Source organism: Lonchura striata, chromosome 5 (assembly GCF_046129695.1).
Source record: "Lonchura striata isolate bLonStr1 chromosome 5, bLonStr1.mat, whole genome shotgun sequence".
NCBI lineage: Eukaryota > Metazoa > Chordata > Aves > Passeriformes > Estrildidae > Lonchura > Lonchura striata.
The window spans coordinates 39354667-39381323 of NC_134607.1; the positions used below are offsets into that span (position 1 = coordinate 39354667).

At 37.4% G+C, this 26657-nt stretch overlaps 2 protein-coding genes across 5 annotated transcripts; one reads left to right on the forward strand and one right to left on the reverse strand.

Annotated features, from left to right (window-relative positions):
- Positions 1–1525: 1525 nt before the first annotated feature.
- On the reverse strand, positions 1526–12867 carry PUS7L (pseudouridine synthase 7 like). Its single transcript, XM_031507905.2, has 8 exons — positions 11973–12867; positions 11200–11359; positions 10068–10263; positions 8205–8303; positions 6660–6741; positions 5033–5310; positions 3323–3376; positions 1526–2746 (listed from the first exon to the last, which is right to left on the reverse strand). Exons 1-8 carry the CDS (start codon positions 12865–12867, stop codon positions 2423–2425), a joined length of 2088 nt encoding a protein of 695 aa, XP_031363765.2. The 3' UTR covers positions 1526–2422.
- Positions 12868–13313: 446 nt separating this feature from the next.
- On the forward strand, positions 13314–25699 carry IRAK4 (interleukin 1 receptor associated kinase 4). 4 transcript variants are annotated; one of them, XM_021545313.3, is made up of 12 exons: positions 13314–13425; positions 13602–13772; positions 14805–14950; positions 15273–15470; positions 16192–16352; positions 17014–17078; positions 17325–17439; positions 19104–19213; positions 22145–22328; positions 23107–23169; positions 23831–23989; positions 24106–25699. In XM_021545313.3, the coding sequence occupies exons 2-12, from the start codon at positions 13612–13614 to the stop codon at positions 24136–24138; spliced, it is 1395 nt and encodes a 464-aa protein (XP_021400988.2). In that variant the 5' UTR covers positions 13314–13425; positions 13602–13611; the 3' UTR covers positions 24139–25699. The 4 variants fall into 4 exon arrangements, with proteins under 4 accessions (XP_021400988.2, XP_021400985.2, XP_077639607.1 ...); XM_021545310.3 differs by having other exon boundaries at positions 23831–25699; XM_077783481.1 differs by having other exon boundaries at positions 13337–13390; positions 23831–25699.
- Positions 25700–26657: the final 958 nt, after the last annotated feature.

Here is a 26657-nt window from a genome sequence, read left to right on the forward strand (position 1 = left end):
AAACATCAGAGTTTTACCAACACCATTCTCATTCTGAATCCAAAACACAGCACTGTAACAACCACTGTGAAGAAATTTATTCTACCCTAGCTCAAACCAGGACAGTTGCTAAGAGCTTTATCCCATTTGGTATTACAAACCTCCTTAGATGGAGGCTGCACAGCCTCTGGGGAACCTTTTCACTGCCTGACTGTTCTCACGGTAAAAAGTCCTTCCTTTTAACCATTGTAAATCTGTCATTTCAATTTAGGCTCATTGTCTCTTGTTCTCCTGCCACACTCACTACGAAGAGACTGGTCCCACCTTCTTGCTAACCTCCTCATAGGTACTTGGTGAGCTGCTGTTGATTTCCCCCCCAACAATGTCTTCTACAAGTTGATGAAGCCCAGTTCCTTCAGCACCTCCTCAAACAACAAGGGCTCCAGTGCCGTAATAGCTCAGAGTTCTTTGCTGAACTTGGTACAGTTCTTATACGTTTTTCTTGTGCTAGGGATCATAAATGAATGTAGAAGTTAAACGTGGTCAAACAACTGCTGGACATTGGGGTGTAATACCTTCCCAAGATGTATTGCTTGTGTCCTGAAAGTTTCCTTTCGTGAAAGGAAATGAAATTTTGCGATTTCAGTGGGGATCAAAGTGGCAAGCTTTGGTCCATAGCCCTGCACTTGCTGGCATGCCATGCCTGTTGCTGGCTTTGGCTTGGGCAGAGGTTTTTGTAATTTTTTGTTTTCCTCTCCAGGCCATTTCACATCTGTCTTGCCCTCAGTGCCCTCTCCTCCTCCTTGGTTTTTCCCATGATTTTGCAGCATCTCTGAGCTTTGTTTTGGCATCTTTTGCCCCTTCTCACTGCACCTCATTCGCTCCCAGATCATTTTCTTGTGCTCACTGCATTTCCCAATTTCTTTGTTTTTCTGAATGGCATTTCTCTTGATCATATCTCCTTTTCCAGAGTCTTTGGGAGCCTTTCTTTTCTGTTTTGCAAGATTTAGTTTCCTTTCCTGAAAGGAAACAAAGCTGCTTGTGTCCTGCTAACCTATTCCAGATGCCTGTTCTTCATTCTTGCTGCCAAGGAACGGAGCTGGACAGGGCCCCTGTTCAGCTGCTCACCATGTCCCTGCAGAGCTGGGCAGTGGCACTGGTGCTTCCCTCCCTCTGTAGCACTTCACATTTGTCCTTGTTGAGTGTCATACAGTTCCCATTTGCCTCTTCATTCCACCTATCTAGGGTGCCCCGAACAGCAGCCTGACCCTCCAGAATATCCATTTGTTCCCTTCATTTGGTGTCATCCCTAGATTCAATGAAGGTGAATTCCATCCACTCCTCCAGGCCACTGACAAAGACATGAAGCAGAATGGGGCCCAGAAAAGACTCCAGGGACACTCACTCCAGGGAGGGTGTCACCCCTTAACTACTACTCTCTGCACCTCATCATCCAATCACTTTTTCACTCATCTGGTTGTCCACCTATCCAAATCACAATGTTCTAACATGGTTTCACAAATATTGTGGCACAGTGGCAAACAGACAAGGTAAATGATGCTTTTATTGTTCTACCCTTGTTCAAAAATCCACTCATTTTATCACAGTTAAGTGCCTTTTTTTTTTTTTTTTATTTAATCAAAAAGAAAATAGAGAAGCTTTTTTTCCAAACCTGGTTAGTATTTTTTTTGTGCTACCATAAGGCTTGACAGTAACAGGAATAGAGCCTGCATCTTGTAAACAATGTTACATGGTTTTGGTTTTATTATAAATGTTTTTCCAGTGATGTCTAGTACTCACCTGATCTTGAAGAGCTTAATGAAATAGGCACTCCCAGTTATGCACTACTGAATCCTGAACTCATCAGCATTAACTTTATTTGGGGCATTCATAAATGTCTGATAAAGCAACTGACAATTTGTCACTGTTGACTCAGGACTTTAACACTACCTACCTGAACACAATGAAACACAATATATTTAGGAAACCTCAGTACAACTTTTCACTTAGAAACCTTTAGGTTGCAAACTTGCAACATTATTGCTTGAATAGCATTTAGTATAAAACATTTAAAAAAATACAATTAATTACAAGATGCATTTGTTTGCTGCAAATATTTTCCAGGACTTAACTTTGCAAGCCAGATGCCTATGCAAACAGGCAATTCATGTTGGTTGCCCATGGTTTCTTTAAGTTCTGTTAGACCTTTCTAGTGTAAAGAGTTTTACACCAATGCACTCTATGCATTTAGAGCTTGGAATTATTTTGAAACATGCCAAAGGATTTTGATAATGTTTTTTTTTCCTTATCTGGATGAATCTCAATCTACAAATTTCTCTTGTTTGTGACTTGAACTTCCTTTATGTTCTTGGCATTACATGTACATTAAATGTAAAATACCAACATTGTACAATATTCCTGCAATCTTTCCTTAAGTGGAATCTTAAAAATGACATTTCATTATTTCTCTCAGACAGACTGTTGCATAACATGAAGGATCAAGGTCAAATGATATATGAAGAGAGACTTTTAAATCATTCAGATGGTTGTCCTCTATTTTGATCTCTTTTTCACTACTTTCCAAGAAATATGAGAGATTCTGAACATTTTTCAAAATGAGTCTGTAGCATCCAGGTATATTTAGCTGTAATGGAGACACTCTGAATTTGCACAACTCCAGCTCATCCTTAGAAAGTCTTTCATGGTACCACTGTCCAACTTTATTACTGGGATACTTGATACTGTGTCCCACCATCGGAAGAACCACCTTCGAAGAAAAAAACAAAGATATCTGAGGTAATACTCATCCATTCCCCTTTAAATAAATGTGATAATTTAAAATGTGTTTAAACCTTGTGTTTTGGGGCCTGAAATAGTAAACCAGCAGATTCTCTTGTGAAATGATGTTCTGCATGGCGGGTATATTGAATGTCAATAAAGTATAAAATATAATCAGCATATCAGGAATCCAAAAACAAAGCAGCATACAGCAGTAAAGACATTCAGTTGCCATATATTCAGTTGCCATGCAAGACCTCACAACTACATTATGAAACCTTCAAAAATTAGATTGTCAACTCCTTTTGAAAGTTTTTTTCCAGTAGACTGAAATCTTTCCTGAAGGCTTCAGGATAAATATTGCCATACTGCAAATGACACTACTTATTTCTACTACCAAGTAAATTTGTTATGAGAGCAAAAATTAGTTTTCACATGTGTTTTCTTCAATGTGCATTCTGGCAGGGACAAAGACTGCACCAGTTAAATTGATCATATTATTTAAAATAAAACATTTTAATCAAATAAAAACATCAACAACTCAGAATTTTTCATACAGACTTACTTGGTATATAGAATATTTGTTAGCTGATTCTTCGGAAGCAGTGACTACATGAACCTGACAAGAGATTTAAGAATAGAAAAATACCAACCTTTTAAAAAGTAAAAATATATGTTTTATTTTAGGAATTACACACTGTACTTATAAACTTGCACAGAATATTAAGGTTATATGGCTAATGCAGGGGCAATAAACTCAGATAGTAAAAAATCTTAAGATATGCTTAATTTATATTAATCAGTTTACTGGTAGATGGCATTGCATGAAACACTTACTGATGCTAGAAACACTGATGCTAGCTACCACTATTATTCTTTGAGTCTGAAGTTAACAAAGTCAATGCCATCTTGTGCTACATCAGCAAATATAAAAATAAAAAAAAAACAATGTTTTAGATTAAGAAGGAATATATCTGTATAAAACTCCATAATTCAATACTGAATTTAATATATCTGCTTTTCATTTTATCTAATTGTTTCATTAACATTCACTCTCAAATATACTAGTAAAGAAAAATCTCAATTGAAACGCAAGCTACTCCATAGGGACTGGAGATAACCTTTCAAATGCTCTTGCCTTCAAATTTGTAAGAGGTTCACCCAAAAGCAATTAATTACATTGTGCCTCTGCATACATCTGTTTGTTCTCCAGTAAAACACTGCACAGTTTATGATTTATCTGATCAGGAGAAAGATAGAATCACTGAATAATCTAGGTTGGAAAAGGTTGAGTCCAGCTGCAAAACATTGCCAAATGCACCACTAAACCCATATCACATACCTCTAGGAATGGTGTCTCAACCTCTTCTCTGTGCAGCCTGTTCCAGTGCTTGATAACCCTTTTGGTGAAGAATATTTTCTAATACATAACCTAATTTTTTCTGGTACAACTTGAGGCTATTTCCTCTTGTCCTACCACTTGCTACTTGGCAACTGTCTTCACAATAAGGTATGCTAACCCTAAAAGAAGAGAGCACTTCAGAATGGACTTCAGCATGTCAAAACCTGGGACCAGACACTCTACTGCCAGATTCTACTCACTGGCTCTATGGCTCACTCTACTCTATGGCTCCATGCACAGCGCCCAGGCTCAGCTATGAGCAAGCAGAAGCACTCCCTTGCCTTTTAGTATTTTAGCAAGAAGACCACCGCATTTTTTGAACAGCTGCTACCAGTTTAGACCCAGCACCAATGAAATGGGGCTAAACATGTTTTGCCTCTGTAACTGCAACGAGATTATCAATTCAGCATGAGGCTTTCACCCTGGAATCACATTCAGCATTGTATTTAGGAAAGGCCTGATGTGGAGAGCAAAACTCAGATCTGCACTGACTGGTAATATGGGCACACCCAGAGTCCACTCTGAAGGTTTTCCCCAGTCAAATCATGAAGAGCATTATATACCATGGAGACTAAATTTTCGTATGTATCATTTCTGACCTTCTGCTCCTTCCTCTCACTTGAATAAAATGAACAGCCAAAACAGATTAAAGCTGCTAATTATATGTCTAGCTCGTAGGTCTATTTATGGTGAAACAAAAAAAAATTCCTACATTATGTTTTTTAACTTTGTCACAATATGAAATATTTTAGTGAATGAACCAAAATAAAGGCATTACAGTATGTCTCCTTATGTATTCAAGTGCATTAAGTTATTTAGGGGTTTTTGTTGTTGTTTTCTTTTTTACAAGGACTACTTTACAAGAAGACTCACCTTGTCATTCAGGGAAATGCTTTCATCAATTTCTTCCAAGAAGACAAGATCACCCTCAACCACTTTTGAGCCATAAGTCTTCAGCCTATATGATGCTGCTTCATTCCAAATTTTACTGCAATAAGCATGGACATAGAATATGCGCAAGGAGTGAGGAATGTTGAGCCATCCTTTGGTACAACCTTCATGATTTACACCATAGCGATTTAAAGCTCGTAGCAACATCTTCTCTCTTACTTTAAATTCTGGCAGCATCACAAGTGTGCCCTTTGCATCTTCTGATATAAACAAAAATAACCATGTCAGTAATCCCTGATTATTCAAGCAGTACCTGACATTTAAAAAGATAAAATAATCAAATAGAGAAAAAAGGCGTCAGTCTAATGTCTCCATGCTTTGATTATTTCCTTTCCTTCAATGTGTTGTGTTAGACAAATTCATCTTGTATGCCTATCAACACAGACCCATGAATTTTATTCTGTCTAATGCAGTATGAATTAAATTAGGTGTCATTCAGTTATTCAGCCTAGTTTGAACAGTATTTTTTTTAGAAACTTATTTTATCACTTCAAAGGGGTTTTTCTGAGCCAGGTAACTGGAAGTAAAAACCAAGCTATAAAAGAACATTAAATCTCTACTAATCATTTCAGAAGATGTATTTCACAGCAGGTAAAAACCTTGTCTTTATTTTAAAGACAAAAATTTCATTTGCCTTAGGGAAGTCTGACTCTTAAGATGAAAAATGCATTTAACTGGATTTTTACTACATTATATAAATGCTATATATTTAAAATTGTATGGGGTGCTTTTTGTTTTCATATTACAAGTGATTACCTGATTAAGCCTTTTGCACAGACTTCTATGTCTGCTTTCAGGAAAAGGCAAGCAGCTGCTTTCAGGGTCCACATCAACTGGAAGTTCCATGCATCATACAGCCATGTACAGAACCGAATCATTTATCTTACATATCTTTGTCTTTTGAAGCTATATATCATAGTTGGTATGTCAATCTACAATGATAAGCAGGCTAATAGAGATGTGGAATATTTGAAAAGAAAAATGTATTTGAAGTTGAGAACAACTTCAAAGTGGTGAGAAAATTCAGGTGAATGATAAAACCAATAAATATGGCAGAGTGCTCTACTCAGCACACTCCTGTTTTTGACCTATTTTGTTGATTTTAATTCAAGAAAGAAAGAAAGTAGATGTGTTAAGTGCTGAGTATGAGTTGGGTGCCACATTCTTGCATACTTCCCTCACTAGGGAGAAGTTTATTATCCAAAAGCAAACAGATGGAAGGAAGCAGAAGTCCCCTGATAAATCTTAGTCTTTTCCAGCATTATGATATACAGTGTTTGTTTCCATATTTTCTTGCACTTGAAGTACATTCATTTTCCACTATTTTGCCCATTTAGGGCCTCATCATCATATAATTTTGAAATGTGCAACTCTATTGAGTTGCACATATAAAAATTATAATGAAGCTCATTATAATGAAGTGTAAGTGGAATAACGCAGTAGGAAAATAAAACATATTTCCCTGTGCAGCAACACTTTATTACCTCACAATATTGACTCTGCATAAATACACTTTAACAATTAAAGTGGACAATTTAAGTGGACATACCAGTTTGAAGAAAGTATCTTTTTGCATTGTTTACAGGATCATCAGTATCTTCGGGCATGAAAAATAATTTCACAGCTTTCACCTTAAAAGTACAATTTTTTTTCCAGTTAAATATGGAAAAATCATGGTAATCATGCATCCAATTCTGTTTTAACATATTCTGCAAGCTCTCAAAATTAAATAAAATTCAAATTCTCCCTTTCACAGAAGATCCTATGAACCACAGAACAATGTCTTGTGCCCCTTCTCAAGTTAAAAAGAGGTTTTAGTCACCCAGAAAATGTAAAACAGTTTCAAAGCTTTGTGAGAAACCAGGTCACTTTTCTGGTCATTCAGTTCAAACTTCTCCACCTGAAATTGTCATCATTCTATCTTGAACACTAAGGTTCCTTGCTTCCATCCTACATGCTTCATGCAAAATTTAGATTGAACACTTTCCACAGTCTCATACAGAGGGAAAACTTTGTTTTGTTTTGTTTTTTAATACTGATCGGTATTAGGTTAGATGACACTGCGACAAGGAAAACACTACAGTAATTACCGCTATTTGCAATATTAGATGAGCTGCTCAATTTGCTAGCAATTCTACCAACCTGTTACACCTGGCTCTTGTCCTCCTCTGTATTGGACTGTGAAATCACATACTGACACATTTTTTAATATAAACAGTAATTCCTACATATTTTAAATTAAAGTAACTAAGTTAAGACTAAGTATTTAAATCATTACTCCTCAGGGACCAGCACCTGGTCCAACTGCTATCTAATATCAGATACATCAACAGCAACTTTCATGGGCTGCTCTCAAATATTGATTCTTGTATTTGAAAGATAAGCTTTCCTGATTTTTCTCAGAATTAAAACAAGATTAGAAGAAAAGGATATTCAAGTATCCTTTCGACTTTGTAGTGTCTGATTAGTCTTCTACTTACTTCTTCTATAGTGCCAAACACTAAACCACATACACTGAAAAGTACATTACTCTTATCTTATTACTTATTATTTAATAAGCTCAGAACTGAGAGTTTGGGAAAGTAGTCAAGGAATAATGGAAAGCAGAAATCTCTTCTATATAGCAGATAAATTACCACAATATTGAAAAAGCAAATCCTTTCTTACAAACTTATGTGACATTTTTAAGAAGTAAACAGACCACCAGCAGGATAAAGAAGCTACAGTTCAGAGTGATCAGGACCATGAATGAACACTGTATGAAGATTGCTTCTTTTCAGTGTTCAAACCCTGTACAGAATGCAACCACTTTCCTGCCAAGTGGTATGATAACAATCCCAATCACAGACAGAACTATCACCCCAGAACTATTTAAAGCTTCACTTGCTGTTTAAAAAAGGTTTTCGTTTCAGTATGAATATCTTCATGCTTATGCTGTTATTGAAACTGATCTAAGCAATTGTTTCCAGCACACAGACGGGTTTATCTCAAAAATGAAATTGTCCACTGAGAAGGCCAACTCCAGTGCTAGATATTGCAACAGTAATATGAAATTCTCTTGACAATAAGGACTCAAATTACAAAATGGAAATACCATTTTTTCATTCAGTAAAGCCAAGCCTATTTGATCTGTCTGAACAATTTGTCCTTGTCCAAATCGCTGAGGTCCGTAGTAATTCACAAAACCTTTTGTCTAGAATGAGAAAGAATAAATATATCACATGTGTGAAAGTACTGGGTATGACCAATAAGGCCTGGCAGACAGCACACACACATCTATATTTATGTCCAAAATATATAAAACCAGAATCAGAAGTTACATGAAAAGCAAAACTCATAATTCATTATGATATTTTGGCACTAAAAAGACATCTAAAAAGACTATCAGGTTCTCCCATTGTCTTCACATTATTAAAAAGATCCCATGTAAATGAAATAAAATTATTCCAATACAGTCAATTATTATAATTACAACTATAGATCAAGTCAAAGAAATTAAGCTATTAAATGTGTTAGATTATGGAATCTCTACTCAAGCAAATGCAGCACAGCTAATGAACAGTAACCATTGATTGTTTTTGCTTAAAAACACTAATCTTTTTCACATGAGATAATTTCTGTTATTAGTGCAATATAAAGGTCAAAAGTGAACACTTCTGTTAATTGGGATTTTAAATCTCCTGATGAGTTCTAGGTAACACACAAGAAGTAAAATCACAGTCATGTGACCCAAAGAGAACACCCTTTTCTAGAAAATAGTAATATTTTCTAGAAAATATCTATATAGAAAATAGAAAATATATATAGCAATCTTTTCTAGAAAATAATATTATTTTCTAGAAAATAGTTTGTCTTGTCTACATGGAGTAGACAAACACAAAATACATATTTGTTTTGCAAATGGTTATTAGGCTCCAATTTTATAATCTTGCTTTGGACATCTATAGGTCCCATACACAATTTTGCCTTCACAGAAGATGAAAAATGCGTATTTTGGATTAATATGTATCCTGTTTTGTAATTTATCTTCTGACTAGTAAGGTAAATCCAATAAAGCAAGACACACAATCACAGGAATTTGGCTTCATTTTCCAAACGGCAAAATAAAACAAGTCAGATGAAGCAAAGAAAGCATTATAGTAGCAGCTGAATGCTTTTCTCAACAATAAAATTTAATTTCCAAAGTACATGTAATGTATTTTGCTTTTGCACACTGGGTAGTTGTCATTCAAGACTTTATTCCTGGATTAATCTTCTTAAAGCAATTTATATTATAGTTATTACTTCGAAAGTTAGGGCAAGAGAATCAATACTGTAAAAAATATTTATAGTTTTTCCCTTCCATTATTTGCTCTTATTTTTCTTGGTGGTTTAAGAATGTTGCATGATCAGAGTTTCCTTCAGGAACTAAGGAAAGCAGAATCAAAATCCACTGCATTTCAGGGGAGTCTTTCTCAGAGATAGATATTCCACATAAGTTCATACCATGAAAGTTTTTCATCCAAGCCAACCATGCAGGTTCCTCACATGACCAAAAAAGGCAACCAGCTGTGATTTGCACTGAGCATATGTGTGGATATACACGTACACATTATATGGATGTACATTATTTCCTCCTTCATCTGCCACAGTGAGACCCATCACTTTGGCTGGTCTCAGCTCTGTGCAGCAATGGCTCTTATATCCATACTCATTTGTTACTGAATTCCCCTTTTCTTTTGCTGCACCACCCTGGGGCCTCCAGGCTGAAACACGGAATCAATTCACTTGTAATCCCTTCTTGGAAGGCAATTTTACTCCTGAGTCCCTAAGTAATGCAGGAAAGACATAAAACTGCAAAAACCACTAAATTTGGGAAATACTGCCATTATTGTGCTATTACAAGCATTTTCCTTAAAGGTACTTTTTATAACAGAAAAGAATTAAAACTCTGTTAATTATCATGAGTCTTTCTTACCTCAACACTTTCCACTGCTTCAGATATTCTCTCCTTCAAATCTGCAGAAGTGTCATGACTGTGGTGTTGGAGATCTCTCACAACTATGTCAAAATGATTACCCTTCAGCTGACCAAGTCTGAGGTGCTGGTATGCTGGACGGATGTTGTATATTTTCATACCCTTTTTTTCCATTTTGTTTCCAATTTCCTTCAACCTGAATAAGTAATTGGGAGAAATTATGAACCGTCCTCTACTAAAGCTATACAGCTTCTAATGAATGTCTTTTTCACCTTTGCACTGATACTAAAAACACATAAAAAAATAAAATGGGATGTAAAACAATTATTATGAGAAAACAAAATCAAATACAGAGATAAAAGTCTTAAAATTAAGTTATAATCCAGAAATACTTTTTAAAGTATTGTCATTTTTATGATCCTGACAGATGCTGGAATTAAGCAATTCATGGAACTTTCTCAAGAGTAACTGCACTGAATTTTTAATATTTTTAATTGAAAAACTAGTAATGTTTTTACTCTTACCTCCTCAAAACCTGTTTTTAGAGAGAAAGGAAAAGGTAGTGTGCTCTAGCAGACCCCAAAATTGCTCTTTCTTCATCAGCCTTAACAAAAACAAATTCAGTGCACTGATTCTCTGGGTGTGCTCGCAAATGCTTGTAATTGGAAACACAGCTGACAGTTCAAATATTTACACTTTAAAATACCCACTCAATCTCTTTGCTCATATGTGTAAACAAGAGTGACTCAAATCAAAGGAAAATTTCAGCATAAGAGCTTGAATCCTAAGCAATATTTTAATAATTTCATAAACTGTTTATTCATAAAAAAGATTTCTCTTGCTGTGAGGATGCATTTACCTATTTTTCTTCATAACTTAAACACTAACACAAAGTTTTGCTAATTACCTCCTAGACAACTGGCCTTACAGTCCAGTTTGCAGTGGATATTTACCATTGAGTGCTAAATTGCATATTCCATAAAGGCACAAAAGATTAAAGCCATTTCCATTGTGCTCTATACAGACAAGGGGAAAACACATCAGAAAGGACATTTCAAGAGATTGTACTATTTTGATACTTATTAACGCCAAAAACTACATATTAAACTGCTTGTACCCAGATTTTAATTACCTCTCGGGAGTCACCTTCTTCACCACCATAGGCTGCAAAGTGATAGCCTTCTTATCTTTGATGCCAGTGTAACTGAAGTCTGAAGGAAGAACATCAAGTTCAACTGCCAACAAGCCAATTGCTTCTAGTGTTTCTAGGTTTTCTTTCTGAAGGGTGAAAGCTGAAACAACCATCTCAGAATTATTAGGAACTTGACTTTATGTTTCAGTGTTCTGCCATGACAGACGGGCAGGTTCTTCCCCTCAAACTGCAACAACATGGAAACTGTAAAGAAACTGTCCTCCTACCCCACAAAACTAAATCAAATGAGACTTTTACAGTATAGAAGGAAAGGAATAAAAATTATACACAAAATTCAGACAAATCAAAAACCCTGATGCCTTTAAAAACAGCACCTCATAAAATACAACACAATTCAACAGACATGCATGGACATATTGCAGGAAACATTCTCTGTATCAGAGGATGCAAGAATGAGATCATGTTCAGTATCTAGATGCACCTCCAAAAACCCCACAATTACTTTCAAGGGAAAGCTATCACCCTGGGAAAGCCACAGAGTTAGTTAGTGGCTACAATCAAAAGAACTGTAACCGTTATGCCAAATGGTTGCAGTAACTTGATTCCTCCATTTCATTCTCCAGGGATACAACACCACTGCATTGATAATTATTTATTTCAACATCAACAATGAGTTGACAGGCCTATGTGTCATATAGAAATGATCCTGAGTATGTCTTTCTACAGAACACCTTCACTAAAAATGAATTTACCTGTATAAACATCTTGCTTCTGAAAACCACCAGCACACCTTTTTCTGGACAAACTTTTTTCTCGAAACCGTACTATTATTGATGTATTTGGCTGATCATTGGCATCTGTCATGGTAAAAGATTTTGTTTCTAAAAGCTTTCCAAATTTCCTATTGATGAAGTGGTGAACTGTTTTCCTGTGCTCTTTGTTTCCATCAGGCTCAAAAGAAAACGTAGAATTTTCTAGCTTTGCATCTAAAAATTTAAAGAAATCACTTGTTTCCTTTTCAGTTACTAACTGACAAAGTTCTCTGTAATCGGGATTCCCTTTTACAATCATTTCATTGTCTTTCGTAACAGTGACTAGAAAGGGATATTTCTGCCTAACAGCACTGTGTAAATCAGCTCGAATTTTCTTGTCCAGCCTAGGTCCCAGCGAGAACTCCCTGGCACCAGCATCCGCGTTGTTTTCCAAGCCCCACGCATCCTTCACATCGCAGGCAAATTTGTTGAGCAGTTCGCTCACGGGCTTGCCGAGTAAGGACTCCAACACAGGGGCTTCCCCGGGGCCGGGCTGCAGATCGGGGTCTCGCTCACGCTGACTTCTGCCGGGGGATGCAGCAGAGCCGCGCCCCGCCCGGCTTGGGCCGCGCCCCGGGGGCCCGGGCGCGGCATGCCGGGGGCACCCGAGGGCGCCGGGCCCGGGCGGCTCCGGCCGCCGCTTCTTGGGCTCCCGCGGACACGGGCGGCTCTGTGCCGGCGGCGCTTCGCTGCTCTCCTGGAGCAGCTCAGCTCGGGCGTCCCTGAGGAGGAGCTCGGGCACCTCGAGCTCTGTCACCACGAAGTCCCTCGGCGAGTTTTTGATGGTGCCGCGGAAGCCGGTGTGCTCGCCCAGGTAACTGAAGGAGGGCAGCATGGCTGCCCTGCTCCCCGCCAGGCCCGCCGCACCCGCAGCGGGCGGAGAGGGAAAAGGGAGAGGGCCGGAACAGCATCCACTGCTACGAAAAGGCTGCTGGAAGGCGGGGAGGGTGGCTGGCTGGGGCAGGGACGGACGGACGGACGGATGGATGGATGGATGCAGGGACCGAGGCACGGACGGAGCGGCGGGACCCGCACGCCCCGGAAACCGCCGCCAGGGGGCGCCACCACCTCCACCGCTCCCTCCTCCCATCAAACGGGCCCAAGGACGTCACCAAGTTCCCCAGGGCCGGGGGGACAGACGACGAGGCAGCGAGCTCCCCCTCCTCGCGGCCGGACATGGGCCGTACCGGGGGCGGGGCCCCTTTCGGCCGCCTATGGGAGGCCCAGGTGGGAGAGCGCTTCCGCTGTGTCCTCCCCGCGCCGGTGACGTCAGCGGCACCGGGGCTGGGCCACGCCCCCTTAAAGGGGAAGCCGTGAAGGTGAGAGGCGAAGGGGAAGCGGCGCGCCGGGAACGCCCGGTAGGGATCGTGGGGCCCGCGGGCAGGAAGCGACGGTGAGGCGTGAGGGGACCCGGGCGGCTCCGGGTGCGGGGGGCGCTGGCAGCCGGGAATGGTGGGCGGGAGCTGCGCCGGTGGGGGCTGTGGCAGCCGTCAGGCCGGGGGCGGCTGCGGCGCCTCGCTGGGCGGGCGCTTCCCGGAGAGCCGCTCGGGTAACGCTGTGTCCCGCCAGGAGCCGGAGGATGGGCGAGCCCGTGACGGACTCCACGCATGTCCGCTGCCTGAGCTACGGGCTCGTGAGGAGGCTGGCAGACTTCATCGACCCGCAGGAAGGGTGGAAGAAACTTGCGGTGGATATAACCAACCCGTCCGGTGAAAGCAGATACAGCCAAGTGCACATAAGGTCCTACATGAAAGTCTCGTAACGTAAACTCGTGAATTACTCGTTCAACACAAACACCTTGTTAATCCCGCTTTCCATCCCATTCCTGTAACTTGCTGCACTTCGTGTGCTGGTGGGCACTTGGGTCTTGCAGTCCCGTTTCCTTAGGGAAAGCAAGGTAATTGCTCCTAATTGTACTGCAGCTCAGGCTTTAAGCAAGCTTCAGAAAATTGACTAAAGTAATTAGTATTAATTAGAACTACAGACATGGGTATTTTTAGCAATACAGCACGGGCTGCATAACTTTCTGTACCCTAAAGACTAGGATTGATATTACAGTGCCCAAGAGACAGCTGTACTGTAACTCCTAATTCACTGTTCCCAAGAAAATGCCCAATAAACGTGGGGAGCCTGAGGCCTAAAACTGACAAGTTTATTTGAGGAGTAATGCTTGCAATATTTTATGAGCACCTCATTGTTTGAAGGACTTGTTGAATCCTTGTTGAAGCTGTTTCAAAGACAGATTTTTAGATGCTGTATATATATCATCATGGGTTTCCAGTCTTTTCTAGTAATGGTAGTATTAAATCTTTGTTTTTCTTTCAATAATAATATTAAATCAGTCAGAGTACTGGATCTTATTTTTAATGCTCATCTCAAAATATTCAAGATGGGGTGTGAATGCTAAATGAATGCAAAACAATTATTTTTACATTTGATCTGGCTCTGACTGTTCTCTGGGTCTCTGGCTAACAGTCTCTTCTTTGTTTGTCCAAGATGCCACTATATTATGGATCCTATACAAACAGCTGAAGCCATGTATACATGTATTTCCTATCATTTTTCTCATATTTTGCATGCTTTTACCCTGATTTTAAATATGTTTAGGTTTTTTTTGGCTGTGTCTTCAGAAGATTTGTGGGTTTTGCAGTGCATTCAGATTTTTTTCAATGTGTTTTTTTTTTTTTGTCATTTGCCTTTAATCTCTTTCCCTTCATGCTTTTTGAGGCATTTTTTTCTTTTTTTCATATTTGTCTTAACTTATCTTTTAAGGAGATTTGAGGCATTTGTACAAATGGGAAAGAGCCCTACGTGTGAATTGCTTTATGACTGGGGAACCACAAACTGTACAGTTGCTGATCTTGTGGATCTGCTGATTAGGAATCAGTTCCTAGCACCAGCAAGCCTTTTGCTTCCAGGTAACTGTCACTCTTGTACATTTTGTACTATGTTCTCAGTTTTCTAAGATGCTAGGGAACTTCACACTAACTTGAAAATCAGAAAGGATTGCATTAAAACCTAACCAAATTTGAATATATTTTCCCCTTTCTATCATTTATAATAATAGTTTAAGTAAGAGTTTCAAGTTCCAATAAGAGTGCTTGAGTTTACACATGGTGGCAGAATATAACCTGGTGATACATATGTGTCTCCTAGTTTTCAAAAATACTGACATTAGCATTACTTAGTTTTTCTCTGGTTCCTAATGTAGTTAACGCTTTTTCTAAATTCCCTTTTCAGAAGCTGTAAGGATGCCACAAGAAGTTACATTACCTCTTTCTTCACAGGAAACCTTGCCTATGCATGAGAAACAACTACCTGTACAGGAAAAAACAGTGGCATCTGTAAAGCCTGTTTTAGCTCAGAGTACTGAGAAGCATCATTCAGGTTCTTCCTACTCAAGTGAAGAAAACAGCAGCTCACAGTCCAGTAACACAGGTAGACATTGGTAGAATTCAGTGCTGTTTTTTTGCTGATCTGTCCTTCACCCCATGTGAAATAAATCATAGGGGCGCATGAGAGTGATGACTCTATTCTATCATGGTGCATCTGTGGAAAACAGCATCTTGCCAATAAGTCACCTAATTTGAGAGAAAACGTAACTGTTAATTAAATTGCAATTTCTTTTTTGCCACACGTAATCCTGTTGCACTTTTCCAGTTCTTATTTTATAGACTGTTCAGCATCTCATGCTTTAAAACTAGATTTTGTATGTCAGAAATTACTAAGAATGCTGGAATAAAGATGACTAAAGAAGGCATTTTAGGAAAGTGTGTGATTGGTCTGTTCTTTCCTAAAGGCTGACTTTTGGGTTGCTGCCAGGAACATGATGTAATCTTGGTCTATTTTTTGTATATAAGGCAGTGGGACTCTCTCTGCCACACATTTAATTTCTATTATCTGTATTACAAATATGAATCAAAAACACAATCAAGTGCATACTACAGTGTTAGTTGTGAAGAAAATGATGTGTAGGTAATTATATATGTTTATTTGCCTTCCTTTTGTGTGTCTGGAATTTTCATCACAGAGCTGGATGTAGGGCTCCACTGTGTCAGGTTTCGTGTGGTAGCAAGTTTTTGTTTTAAGAGAACTGAAACAGAGAACCTTGTTCCTTATGTGAAAACATAGTTTTATGCTAAATGTCAATATCTTTCAGATTTCCAGAATTTTTTGTTTCATGACTTGGAAAGCATTACAAATAATTTTGATGTGCGACCAGAATCAGCTGGAGGTAATAAACTGGGAGAAGGTGGATTTGGCATTGTGTTCAAAGGCTACATCAATGGCAAAAATGTGGCTGTCAAGAAGCTCATTGCTGTAAGTTGTTCTGGGAATTTTTCATTTTAATGACTATGTACTTTATATAATAGACTTCTTTATCTTGTTTATTGTGAAAAGTGTTGAATGATACATTTCAAAAAGTGTTGTCACCATGTTGCACATTATTTGGATTAAGAAATTTACCCTTAGTCCCATCAGTGTTGCAAGTCAGCACAGTCACAGGAGCTAATTCTTGCCTTCTCTGTAGCTCTCCTTTGAGGGGCTAAGCAAATTGTTGGGAAGAGCAGAGTGCTTTCCCAGTTATTTTCCCCTCATCCTCAAGAAGTGCCAGAAGAGAAGGGGTCCTAAGGAGGTTTCCATTTCAGATTAGGATGGCTGAGATTCACAAGGTAAATAGGTATTGTCACAGAATTTTAGTCTTTGTAACCATTCTTTTGTGTGAATATTGAATTTTGTAATTAAGTGCTTTTAGGTGGTAACTGCAATGAATGGAGTAAGTTGTTGACTTATACTAGATCCACTTATACAGTGTTTCAAGGAATTTAAAGTCATGTTCTGATACTTTATTTTTGAGCTGAGTCGAAGGTGTATTGTGAAAGTTACTAAGAAAGGCCTTCAGTTATTTTTTTTCCTTAATTGACAGCTGTGCATTTTATGATGAACCAATGATGTTAATGTCAAATACTTCTTTTTATAGATGGTTGATGTTAGTGTTCAAGACTTGAAACAACAATTTGAGCAAGAAATAAACATAATGGCAAAGTGAGTGCATCATTATACAATTTTTGTCTTTCTAACGTAACAATTTGCATGTTAACTGACAATGTGTATGGTACAGCACAATCACGTTTTGTTTGTTTTAAAACATCACCGCACAAACCTGGCTTTATGCAGTAGAGGTGAAATAAGTCATTGGGAATCAAGTTCCCTCTGCCTTGTGTTTTCCTCAGATGTTTAGAGTCTTTCAGAGCACATGTGAACAGATACTTACTTTTTTTTTTGCTATAGGTGTCAGCATGAAAATTTAGTAGAATTACTTGGTTTCTCAAGTGATGGTGCTCAGCCATGTCTGGTGTATGAGTACATGCCTAATGGTTCATTGCTTGACAGGCTTGCTTGTCTGGTAAGTGAAATCTCTTAGCTTCCAATTGCCTTACTTTGCTAAAGTATAGGAATCTGTGCAATGTCCTTCAAATGGAACTGAACTGTGATGTCCAAATGGTGTTTTACTACTTTCTTCTTATGTTCTAATAATAAGTATTCTTCCAATAAGATTTTACACAAACATTTTAGATTAAAGTCAAATCAGGTTGTCAATGCAATGTCAATGTACTGGTATCTGAAGCATCACAGAAGCTTGGACTGGCTATGCCTGTGTGAGGCAGTGCAGAGGGTGCTGCAGTCTTTTTTCCCAGTTCTTATGTTGGCATGTTCTCTTCTGCAGCAATTGAGGTTGTAATCTGCTGAACATTTTACATTGGTGCTACTTCAACCACCCATGTCCCCAGACCTAAATTGTCAGGCTTGTTTTTTTTTTTTTATGCACTGATTCTCTGGTTTTACTGGTTCAAGCATCTATCAGTTGGAGAAATATGTGGATTAGGGAACTGATCAGGCTGATACAATAATACTTGGTTAAAAAAATATTTAATTTTCACCTGGAGACAAGATTTTGCATTTTCTTTGAAGGGCTGCACAAACTCTTCTGCTGCAGTGGGAAAAAAGTGGTGCTGTGATGAAAATGAGTAGCAGTGCCTGGGGAAAGGACTAGTACTGTTAGCACTGCTGTGTCAGTTTAGATTTGTTTACTTGCATACATTGCTACAGGTGCAATTATTTTGTTTTTTTTTAATGAATCAGTGCAGAAGAGAGACTAAGTCTTACCTAAGGACAGTGCAAATTTATGTGTAGAAATGAGCAGTGCTTTAAAAAGATGCATATGAAAATGGTTATCCATGTAACTAGCTGTTATCATCAAAGGAGCTTTAAAGATGAGTCCTTTACAAGGAAGAGACACACTTATGACATAAATCAAGGAATCTAAATCATAATCTATAAATTAGAATCTTTTTTTCTAATGAGATCAGAGAGTGAGTAATGTATTTACTTGAATATCTGTTCTTGCTGAAGATTTTGTGAGTTCACTGGATGTATTTGATGCATGGACTCTTTATTGTGTCATCTTTGTGTCTGGATATTGAGCAGGCAAGAGAGGTGGTAGAATGGTGAGATACTGTGAGAATGGCCACTTCCCTTGGCCACTGACAAGATTTTTGATGATTGGTTTTTAAATGTAGATGTCCTTACTTCTGAGGTTTAATTAGTAGCATGAATAAAACTAAACTCTCAAGAAATCCCAAAAAGGCTGGAAGATTGACTTCTTCTTGTTAGTAAAAACTATGGATTGCTTTGAATTATTTGCTTCAGGTTGAAGGCTCTGGTATCAGTGCCAGTACAAAGTGGGAGTTGCAGTAGATACAGATAGGTCTTTGCAGAGCAGCTGGCCTTGGAGTGTCAGAATCAAACATTAACCAAAAACATATTTTGCAACTGGCAACTTAATCTAAGGCAAAATACCGGAAAAAAATGAAATGTGATAGAGGCATGTATTTCTGCCCAAATAAATTAAGACATGTATGCTGGTAGTGTTTTTAATCATCTACTTGAAAACAACAAAACATAGCAAGAAGTTGCTTTTGGGTTGTGGGGATTTTGTATGTTTGTTTGGTTTATGTGAGCATATATATATTTTTTCAGATTTTTACTTACCTTTCTCTCTTAATCAAGGATGAAACTCCACCAATTCCTTGGAATATGAGGTGTAAAATTGTTCAAGGTACAGCAAATGGCATCAACTTTTTGCATGAAAATAATCACATTCACAGAGATATTAAAAGGTAAAACCTGTGGAGTATTGCTGGCTGCATTTTCAAATTTTAATTTTTCTTTTTCATCTTTCCCCTGTTAAATCAATTTTAGAGAGAACAAACTGTAAAAAGCATTACTTCAGTCAAGGGCACAATCTTCTGCAAGTGACATCCATCACCACAACCTTGTCTGTGCCACAGGAACATGACCAGTACAGGCTTCTAAAGATAATTATGGGGCTAGAACCATATAATTGCTTAGACTGGAAAAGACCTTTAAGATCATCAAGTCCAACCATTAACCCAGCACTGCCATGTCCATTGCCAAACTATGTCCCAAGATGCTTGCATCTACATGTCTCTTAAATATCTCCAGGGCTGGTGACTCCACCACTTTCCTGGGCAGCCTCTTTCACTGCTTTGCTTGGTGAAGAAATTTTTCCTAACACCTAATTTAAACCTCCTTAGGCACAAATTGAGGCCGTTTCCTCTTGTCCTATTGCATGCTGCTTGGGAGAGAAGACTGACTCCAGCCTCCTGTCAGACAGTTTAATTGTAGGGAGTGATAACACCTTCCCTGAGGCTCCTTTTCTGCCAGCTCCCTTAGCTGCTGGACAGCATTCCAGTCATAGGATTTTGCATTGTAATTGTAATTGTGTTAGAAATTTAATATGTAAGTTGTAATTTATATAATAATCTATACTTTGAAATAGTTATTTGAGTGCCATGAGAACACATGGAGTTCTGTTCTTTAACAACTGCTTCTAATGAAGCTGTTGTTGAGGAGCAATTAATTTTTAAATAGGGAATTTTTCAGATAAAAACACACCTTTCTTTTTTCCTTTTTGTAGAACACTTCCTCAGATTGTCTCCTTTGATTTACTCCTATTTTTTATGAATATAGTAAAATTATTTCAGTCAAGTTCATGAAGTTCAGGGTTCTTCAATGATAATAAATGTTAATTGTTTTTTACACCAGAGTTTTTTTTCCTATGGATATCAGAACTCAGAATAGGTGAGAGTTTGGTTGGCTTTTCTCTTTTTGTTGTTGTTTATTTCCTCTTTCACGCTACATAGTTTGCTGTGTTGGCTTTTTTAAAAAGCAGCCCAAATCTTTGAAGAAAAGCCCCAAATGCCTTTTTCCATCTGATGGTTAAGAAAGAGCAACTGATTGGGTGTTACGGATGAATGTTTCAGTAGCTTTCTGGCTTCTGGCAGCTTTGTTAAATACAGACAACTTCAGTTTTGCAACCTTTCAGCTTGGGGAGAACGAGCATTTGCTTCAGCTACCTCTCATGTATGTTATGTGCTTCCTGCTTTGACAGTTTGTTTCTTCTTTCCTGCTTAAGCCTCTGGAGAAGTGTAATGACTGGAAGGGATGCACTTTTTTACCTTATGCTGCCTCTACCCTTCTAACTGCTGTGAGTTGATCATATTAGACAACTGGGTTTGGGGTTTTTTTTTAACATTTTGCAACTTGTGTGAGTAGTTCAGTACATTCGATTAGTACTATTAATGGTGCCACTCCCAGATAACATTTAGATGAAGAGACATCTAAGATTACTTCAGTCTTCATTTTGCTGTTATATGTAGACCATTTATAAACACACAGACATTAGAACAGCTTCTCTAGGCTAGAGGGGACAAGATTTAATGGGTATTCTCACAGTTGTTCATAGTTTTTTGGACTGGTTATGCCCAGGAAATAGTTCAGTCCTCTTTTGAAGCTTGAAGGTTGCAGTAAAAATTGCATTTGTTATGCTTTTTTGTGGTGTACCAAAAGAAAAAATACCACTCTTTGGACTTGACTGTTGATAAGAAGCTGAGATTTATGAAGTTGTGATATTAATATCTTTTTTTTTTTTTTAAGAAGTTGAGCTTTAAACAGGAAACCAGCTGGTGGATGATGCCTTGACAAGTGTCTGGCCTTTTGTCATAATCATATATCTAGCATTATTTACAGCAGTTCTGACATCATGTGATCCATTGTAACTTACAGCTGTGTTAATTTTGTTCAGGTTTGGCGAACAAGAAGGGGAAGTTATACTTCTAACTTTCTAGGAAGTTTTATATGTTATATCTGGCATTGTTGATTTCTTACAGTTCCATTAAAGGGATCAGAAAATGAGGATTTCATAAATATTAAATCCAGCTATTTTAAAATGGTTTTAAATGGTACAAGATTAAAACCCAGTAGATTTCTGCTGTAACTCACCCCACTGAGTATTTTATGAAAGTGTTAAGGACTTTGAGATGAGCCCCATTTGCCAGGGTTGCTTTTTTTTTTAAGGAAAATAAAAGCTGGAGGTCAAGTAAAAATATGGCACATACAATATTCTAGCAGTAATTAAGTTTTCTGGTTTTCTTTTAAGACAAGCATAAGAGTATTACTCATTTGGCACATCAATTTGTCATGGTTGACATAGTATTAGATAATACGTATAAAAACTGCTTTTGTTAGTTCTGAGCAGAGATTTAGACTGTAAGAATTAAACTGTGATCCAGTAGAAGTCGATCAGAGACAAGTATTCTGTATTGTCCCTCTTAAAGCAAACCATAAATGTAACATAATTGGTCTGTTAAAAGAAAGTTTTGTATTTCTAAGGTTTGGGGGTAGAGAGAGTGTCTAGTTTTTTCCCTTGTGGTTTTTTTTTGGTTTTTTTTTTTTTTTTTTTTTGCATGCATGCATACACACAAGAAAAAACATGGATGGATCTTGCAGTCAGTTCTTCATTTGTTTATAGGAATGAATTTTGAAATTGAGCAATTTCCAACAAAACTAAATTTACTTAACTTGTTTTGTGAATAATGTATAAATATATTAGCTTTCAGGATAGTCAAAATAGCAGTTTACATTTGGTTACTAAAGAATTATTAGTCTTATTAAAACCTATTTATGTACTGTTTGGAAAATTCTCTTACTTTTTTTGTTTTTTTTCCCCTACCTCCCCTCTCTACCAGTGCAAATATCTTATTAACTGATACATATGTGCCCAAAATTTCTGACTTTGGCCTTGCAAGAGCATCAGTAACATTCACACAGACAATCATGACTGAAAGAATTGTTGGAACAGCAGCCTATATGGCACCTGAAGCTCTGCGAGGAGAGATAACACCTAAATCAGATATCTTCAGTTTTGGAGTAGTAAGTAGAATGTGGGAAGCAGTATATGACTTCTTTTGTAAATGCTAAAAGCACACAAAATCAAGAGTATCTGAAATGAAATTATTACTGTGGTCCATAATTTTTTTTCCCCAACAGATATTTTCTTAAGATAGTGTTTCTAAACTTTCACTGTGTAAAAATAATTTGAATATGTTGATTTGCTATGTGAAATACCAGAGCAAAATATTCCAAGTTCTAGCTAAATGTGGTTTGAAGTGGTGTGGAACGTAGTTTTTGCTTGCATGGTATTGCACAAAAGTGTAACTCAGGCTGAAAAATAAAATTTAAGGAAATAGTCCAAAATTATTGTGTTTTACTATATTCAACACCAAAAATATAATGTCCATGCTGAATTTACCTTAGAGCTGAGTACAAAAAAGACATGAGCTTAATATTAGAAAGAAAATTTAATTTGTTCTGAATCACTATTGACCACTTCCTTCACAGCGTTTAGTTTCATGGGAAGGTAGGCCCAACATTATGTCTGAATAGTTTGGAAATCCTTCAGTCTTGCTGTGAAGGAACACTATGTAGTGACAATAACTTGTGTTGAAATTTGTAAGCAATGCTGCTAATAAGAGTTAATGAAAATAAAGGTAGGAACAAAACCAATTAATTGTATAGGAAATCTTTGGACAAACACAGATACTGAGAGTATGTGTTGACAGGCTGGAGGTCATGCTCCTTTTTGCAAATCATATATATGCTAAGGGTTATTCTGTGATTTATTTTCTCTTCTGATTTTTTTTCCTTTTAGGTCTTACTAGAAATAATAACAGGTCTTCCTCCAGTAGATGAAAACCGGGAGCCACAGTTGCTGGTATGTTCTTCCTGTTTTCTCCTTCCCTCCCACTGCTCCAGGATCACTTTATATGAAATCATAGTAAGTTAACAGGTTCTGAGACAATCAGTTGTTGGTCAGTAATTTCAGACTGACCCATTGAGGAAGGCAGATCTGCCTCTACTCATTGCCTTTTATGTCATTTATACTTCCTCAAAGAGTACGCGTGATTACAGATAACCCACTTCAGGTGTGTTGGAACTGAGGACTTTTGGACTAAACCAATCACATTTAAAATTTGATTTTGGACTAGAAGTTTCTAGCAGATACCGCAGCCACTGGGACTGGAGACAGAAATTTAGTTTATAGACAGACATTCATTTACAGGAAGACGCTTTATAAAACTGATTAAAAAATTATACCAACTTCAGCTTGTGTATTTGTGGGTTATTAGGATACTTTGTTCATTGTGCTTCTTCTCTTACAAAAGAAACAATACTAGATAATTGAGTCTTGAAGTGGGAGACAGTTAAATCTGTATGATACAACTTAAGGAAATTTGCTCTATGACATTGTAGTAATTAAAATGGTACAGAATAAAAAATAAATAATTAATTAAAATGTATAGTTTATTTATACTCTCACATGCTGTTCAGATACTTAAAATGTTATCTGCTTGTTGGTTCAAATTCTCTTGTAGTTAACCATAAAAGATGAAATTGAGGATGAGGAGGCAACTATTGAGGATTATGTTGATGTAAAGATGAGTGACTGGGATGTACCTTCAATTCATAAAATGTATTCAATTGCTGATCGGTGTCTGAATGACAAGAAAAACAGAAGGCCGGACATTAAAATGGTATGTAGTCTCAGGAAAAAGGCTTATTTAGGTGAGTGTGTGTGTGTGTGTGTGTGTGTGTTCCCTGTGTATGGTTACAGTATCAGTTAATTATATTTCTGTCTGTTCTTGTCCAGGTCCAACAGCAGCTCCAAGAGATAAAAACTTGATAATGTTTTTCTTCTGATACACCAATGTTTCTGTAATGGAGACATCAGTACCAAACGTTTAATCAGTATTTTGTCCAACATTATCAGTGACTCTGCTTTCCAGAACTTTCTGGACACACGTAAAGTGAACTGTTGGCCTGTCAGCAGCTCTTTCACATTTCCTTTGTCACAGGACCCTTATTAACATGGGAAAACTCTTTCTTGTATTAACAAGTTGCAGTGCTAGTACATCATCATCTCCTGCAGCTTTTTAAATGCATTTCCATATTTTAATCTATTTGATTCTTTTTATTTCTAGATATCTAGTATGTCTGCTGCAAAGGCATATGACTGTAACTAGTCAGAATGTTTTCTCTGTAAATTGCTTTCTTGATCAGGTGTACTAGACCTTTGTCTATTGAAGACAAAACCATTTAATAGCTATAATGGTACTTAATATTGTATTTTTGAGAAATGACAATAGTATTACACAGTTTAAACAAGCTTCTACTTAATATTTTAGCTTAAGAGTTCATATTAGAGTGAATGGTCTGGTACTCTTAGTGAATGTGATTATTATCAAAAAGTCTTCTTGGTATTAGTTTTAGTCAAATAAAGGCTGCAAGACATTTTCTAGGTTGTTTTTTCATTTCAGTAATTCCCAAGAAAAATGGTGATCTTGCTGTGCAGATGCATTTACATTTGCAAATGCTTTCTTACACTGAACTCCATGATGACAAACCATTTAATTTTTATTCACAGGAAGACTCTTAGCTACTTTGACTATTTTAGGAGGATTGAGTATTTTTAGTACTTTAGAAGAGGCTTCTATATGGATTATAAATACAAATGGTTGCTTTTCTTAAAGTGATCAGAATAACGATGTGAAGATCAATTCTGCATTTTACTTAGTCAAATAATTAAGCTATTTTAAATATATATTAACTAAATACAAAAACGCACTTCTGAAAGTATAAATAGAAAGGTTTTTAAAATAGAAACACTGACAGATCAAAGCAGACTAAAAATGGAATGAAAGTGACTAGTAAGATTCCAGATACTTTGGAATAAGCATGAACATATTACCATTGTAAATGAAGATGTTATTTTCATATAAACTCATTTTGCACCTCATGAACTTTCTTAATGGCTTAGGGATACAAATACAGTCCAGCCTACAGTTAAATTTGAAATTCTGTGATTGTGTAACTTCATTCAGGAATATATATCTCATTGTAGCAAGCATGTGATTTCTAATTTAATGATAGCATTAGATTTCTGGCTATTTATTAATTATTTAGAATTTAGAAAAAAGGATCTACCTAATGGCTTCTGGATTTTTTGATTATAAATTGTAAAAAAGTGTTAACATTAAAAAACCCTCTGCATTACTACTTCTTTCTACTATTAAAACCTAAAGCCTTGAAAATACTTATAATTTTATGTTGCTTGCATTTTTGTTAATAACATAATGGTAATCTGCATAGAATAAAGCTGTACAGCTCTGAACCTGGAGAAAAAAAGCTGCTATAAAGCTAAATTAGAATAAAATCTGCTGAAGCCATTCTTCAGTTTTAAGCAACTCCAGCTGTTATGTGAAGGTTTCATATTAGATCATGTCTATTTGCTATTCCCTGGAGCTGGAATACAGCTGTAGTGTTGTCCAGAAGTCTGTTTGCTGTAGCAACTCCCTGGTTAGCTCTGTTCACCTCTAGTAAGGTGGAACATTTTTGTTCATACACCAACTGTGATATTCTGCAGTTTGAGGAGAATCTCAGTCATGGGAGTTCCTACTCTGTCATACTAGACCATTAATATTTGCAGTGCTGCTCTCAGCAGTAAGGTTTTGGCAGTAGTTTTCCCTTCCTCACTGAAAATGAAGCAATGTTAGCTACTCTTTCATACAATTTAGAAAAAAGTTTTGAACTTCTTTATTGATTATGAGGGGTTAACTAGGTAAAACTAGCTAATGTATGTAGCAACTATTTTTTTTAAATATGCAGGGGGCAAGGAGAAGGAACTTGGATTTTTTTTTTTTTTTTGAGTTCTCCATACAGTAAAGTCAACATCTCTAAACACTAACAGAATAAGAGTAGCTGACTTCAGTTTATTTTGTTCCCTCCAAAAACATTAAGTTATCCTAGAATACATACTACTTTGTGTTAGTTACTATAATAAGGCTTTCTACTAGCACACAGGTTACTGACTTGAGTCATTCAAGATACTTGTAATGGGATGATTTAGTTTCATGAACTGGAAGTCCAGTAGTATAGTACAGTAGTTCATGCTAAGCAAGTAAGAACAGATAGAACTATTCAATCACCAGTCAACTACTTCAGCATTTTAAAATGTTTGAAGGGGAATATTACTGAAAGCACAAAAAGCTCAAGAGAAGAACACGCTTGGATTCTGTCATGGTGCTGCTCCCATAAAGCGATGAGAAAGTAGCTGTTTCTAAAAAAGTGATTTTTCTCTAAAAGCAAAAACCAGGAGCTGTGTTACTGCTCACCTCCCTTCTTACACTCCGCTGTTACTTTCTA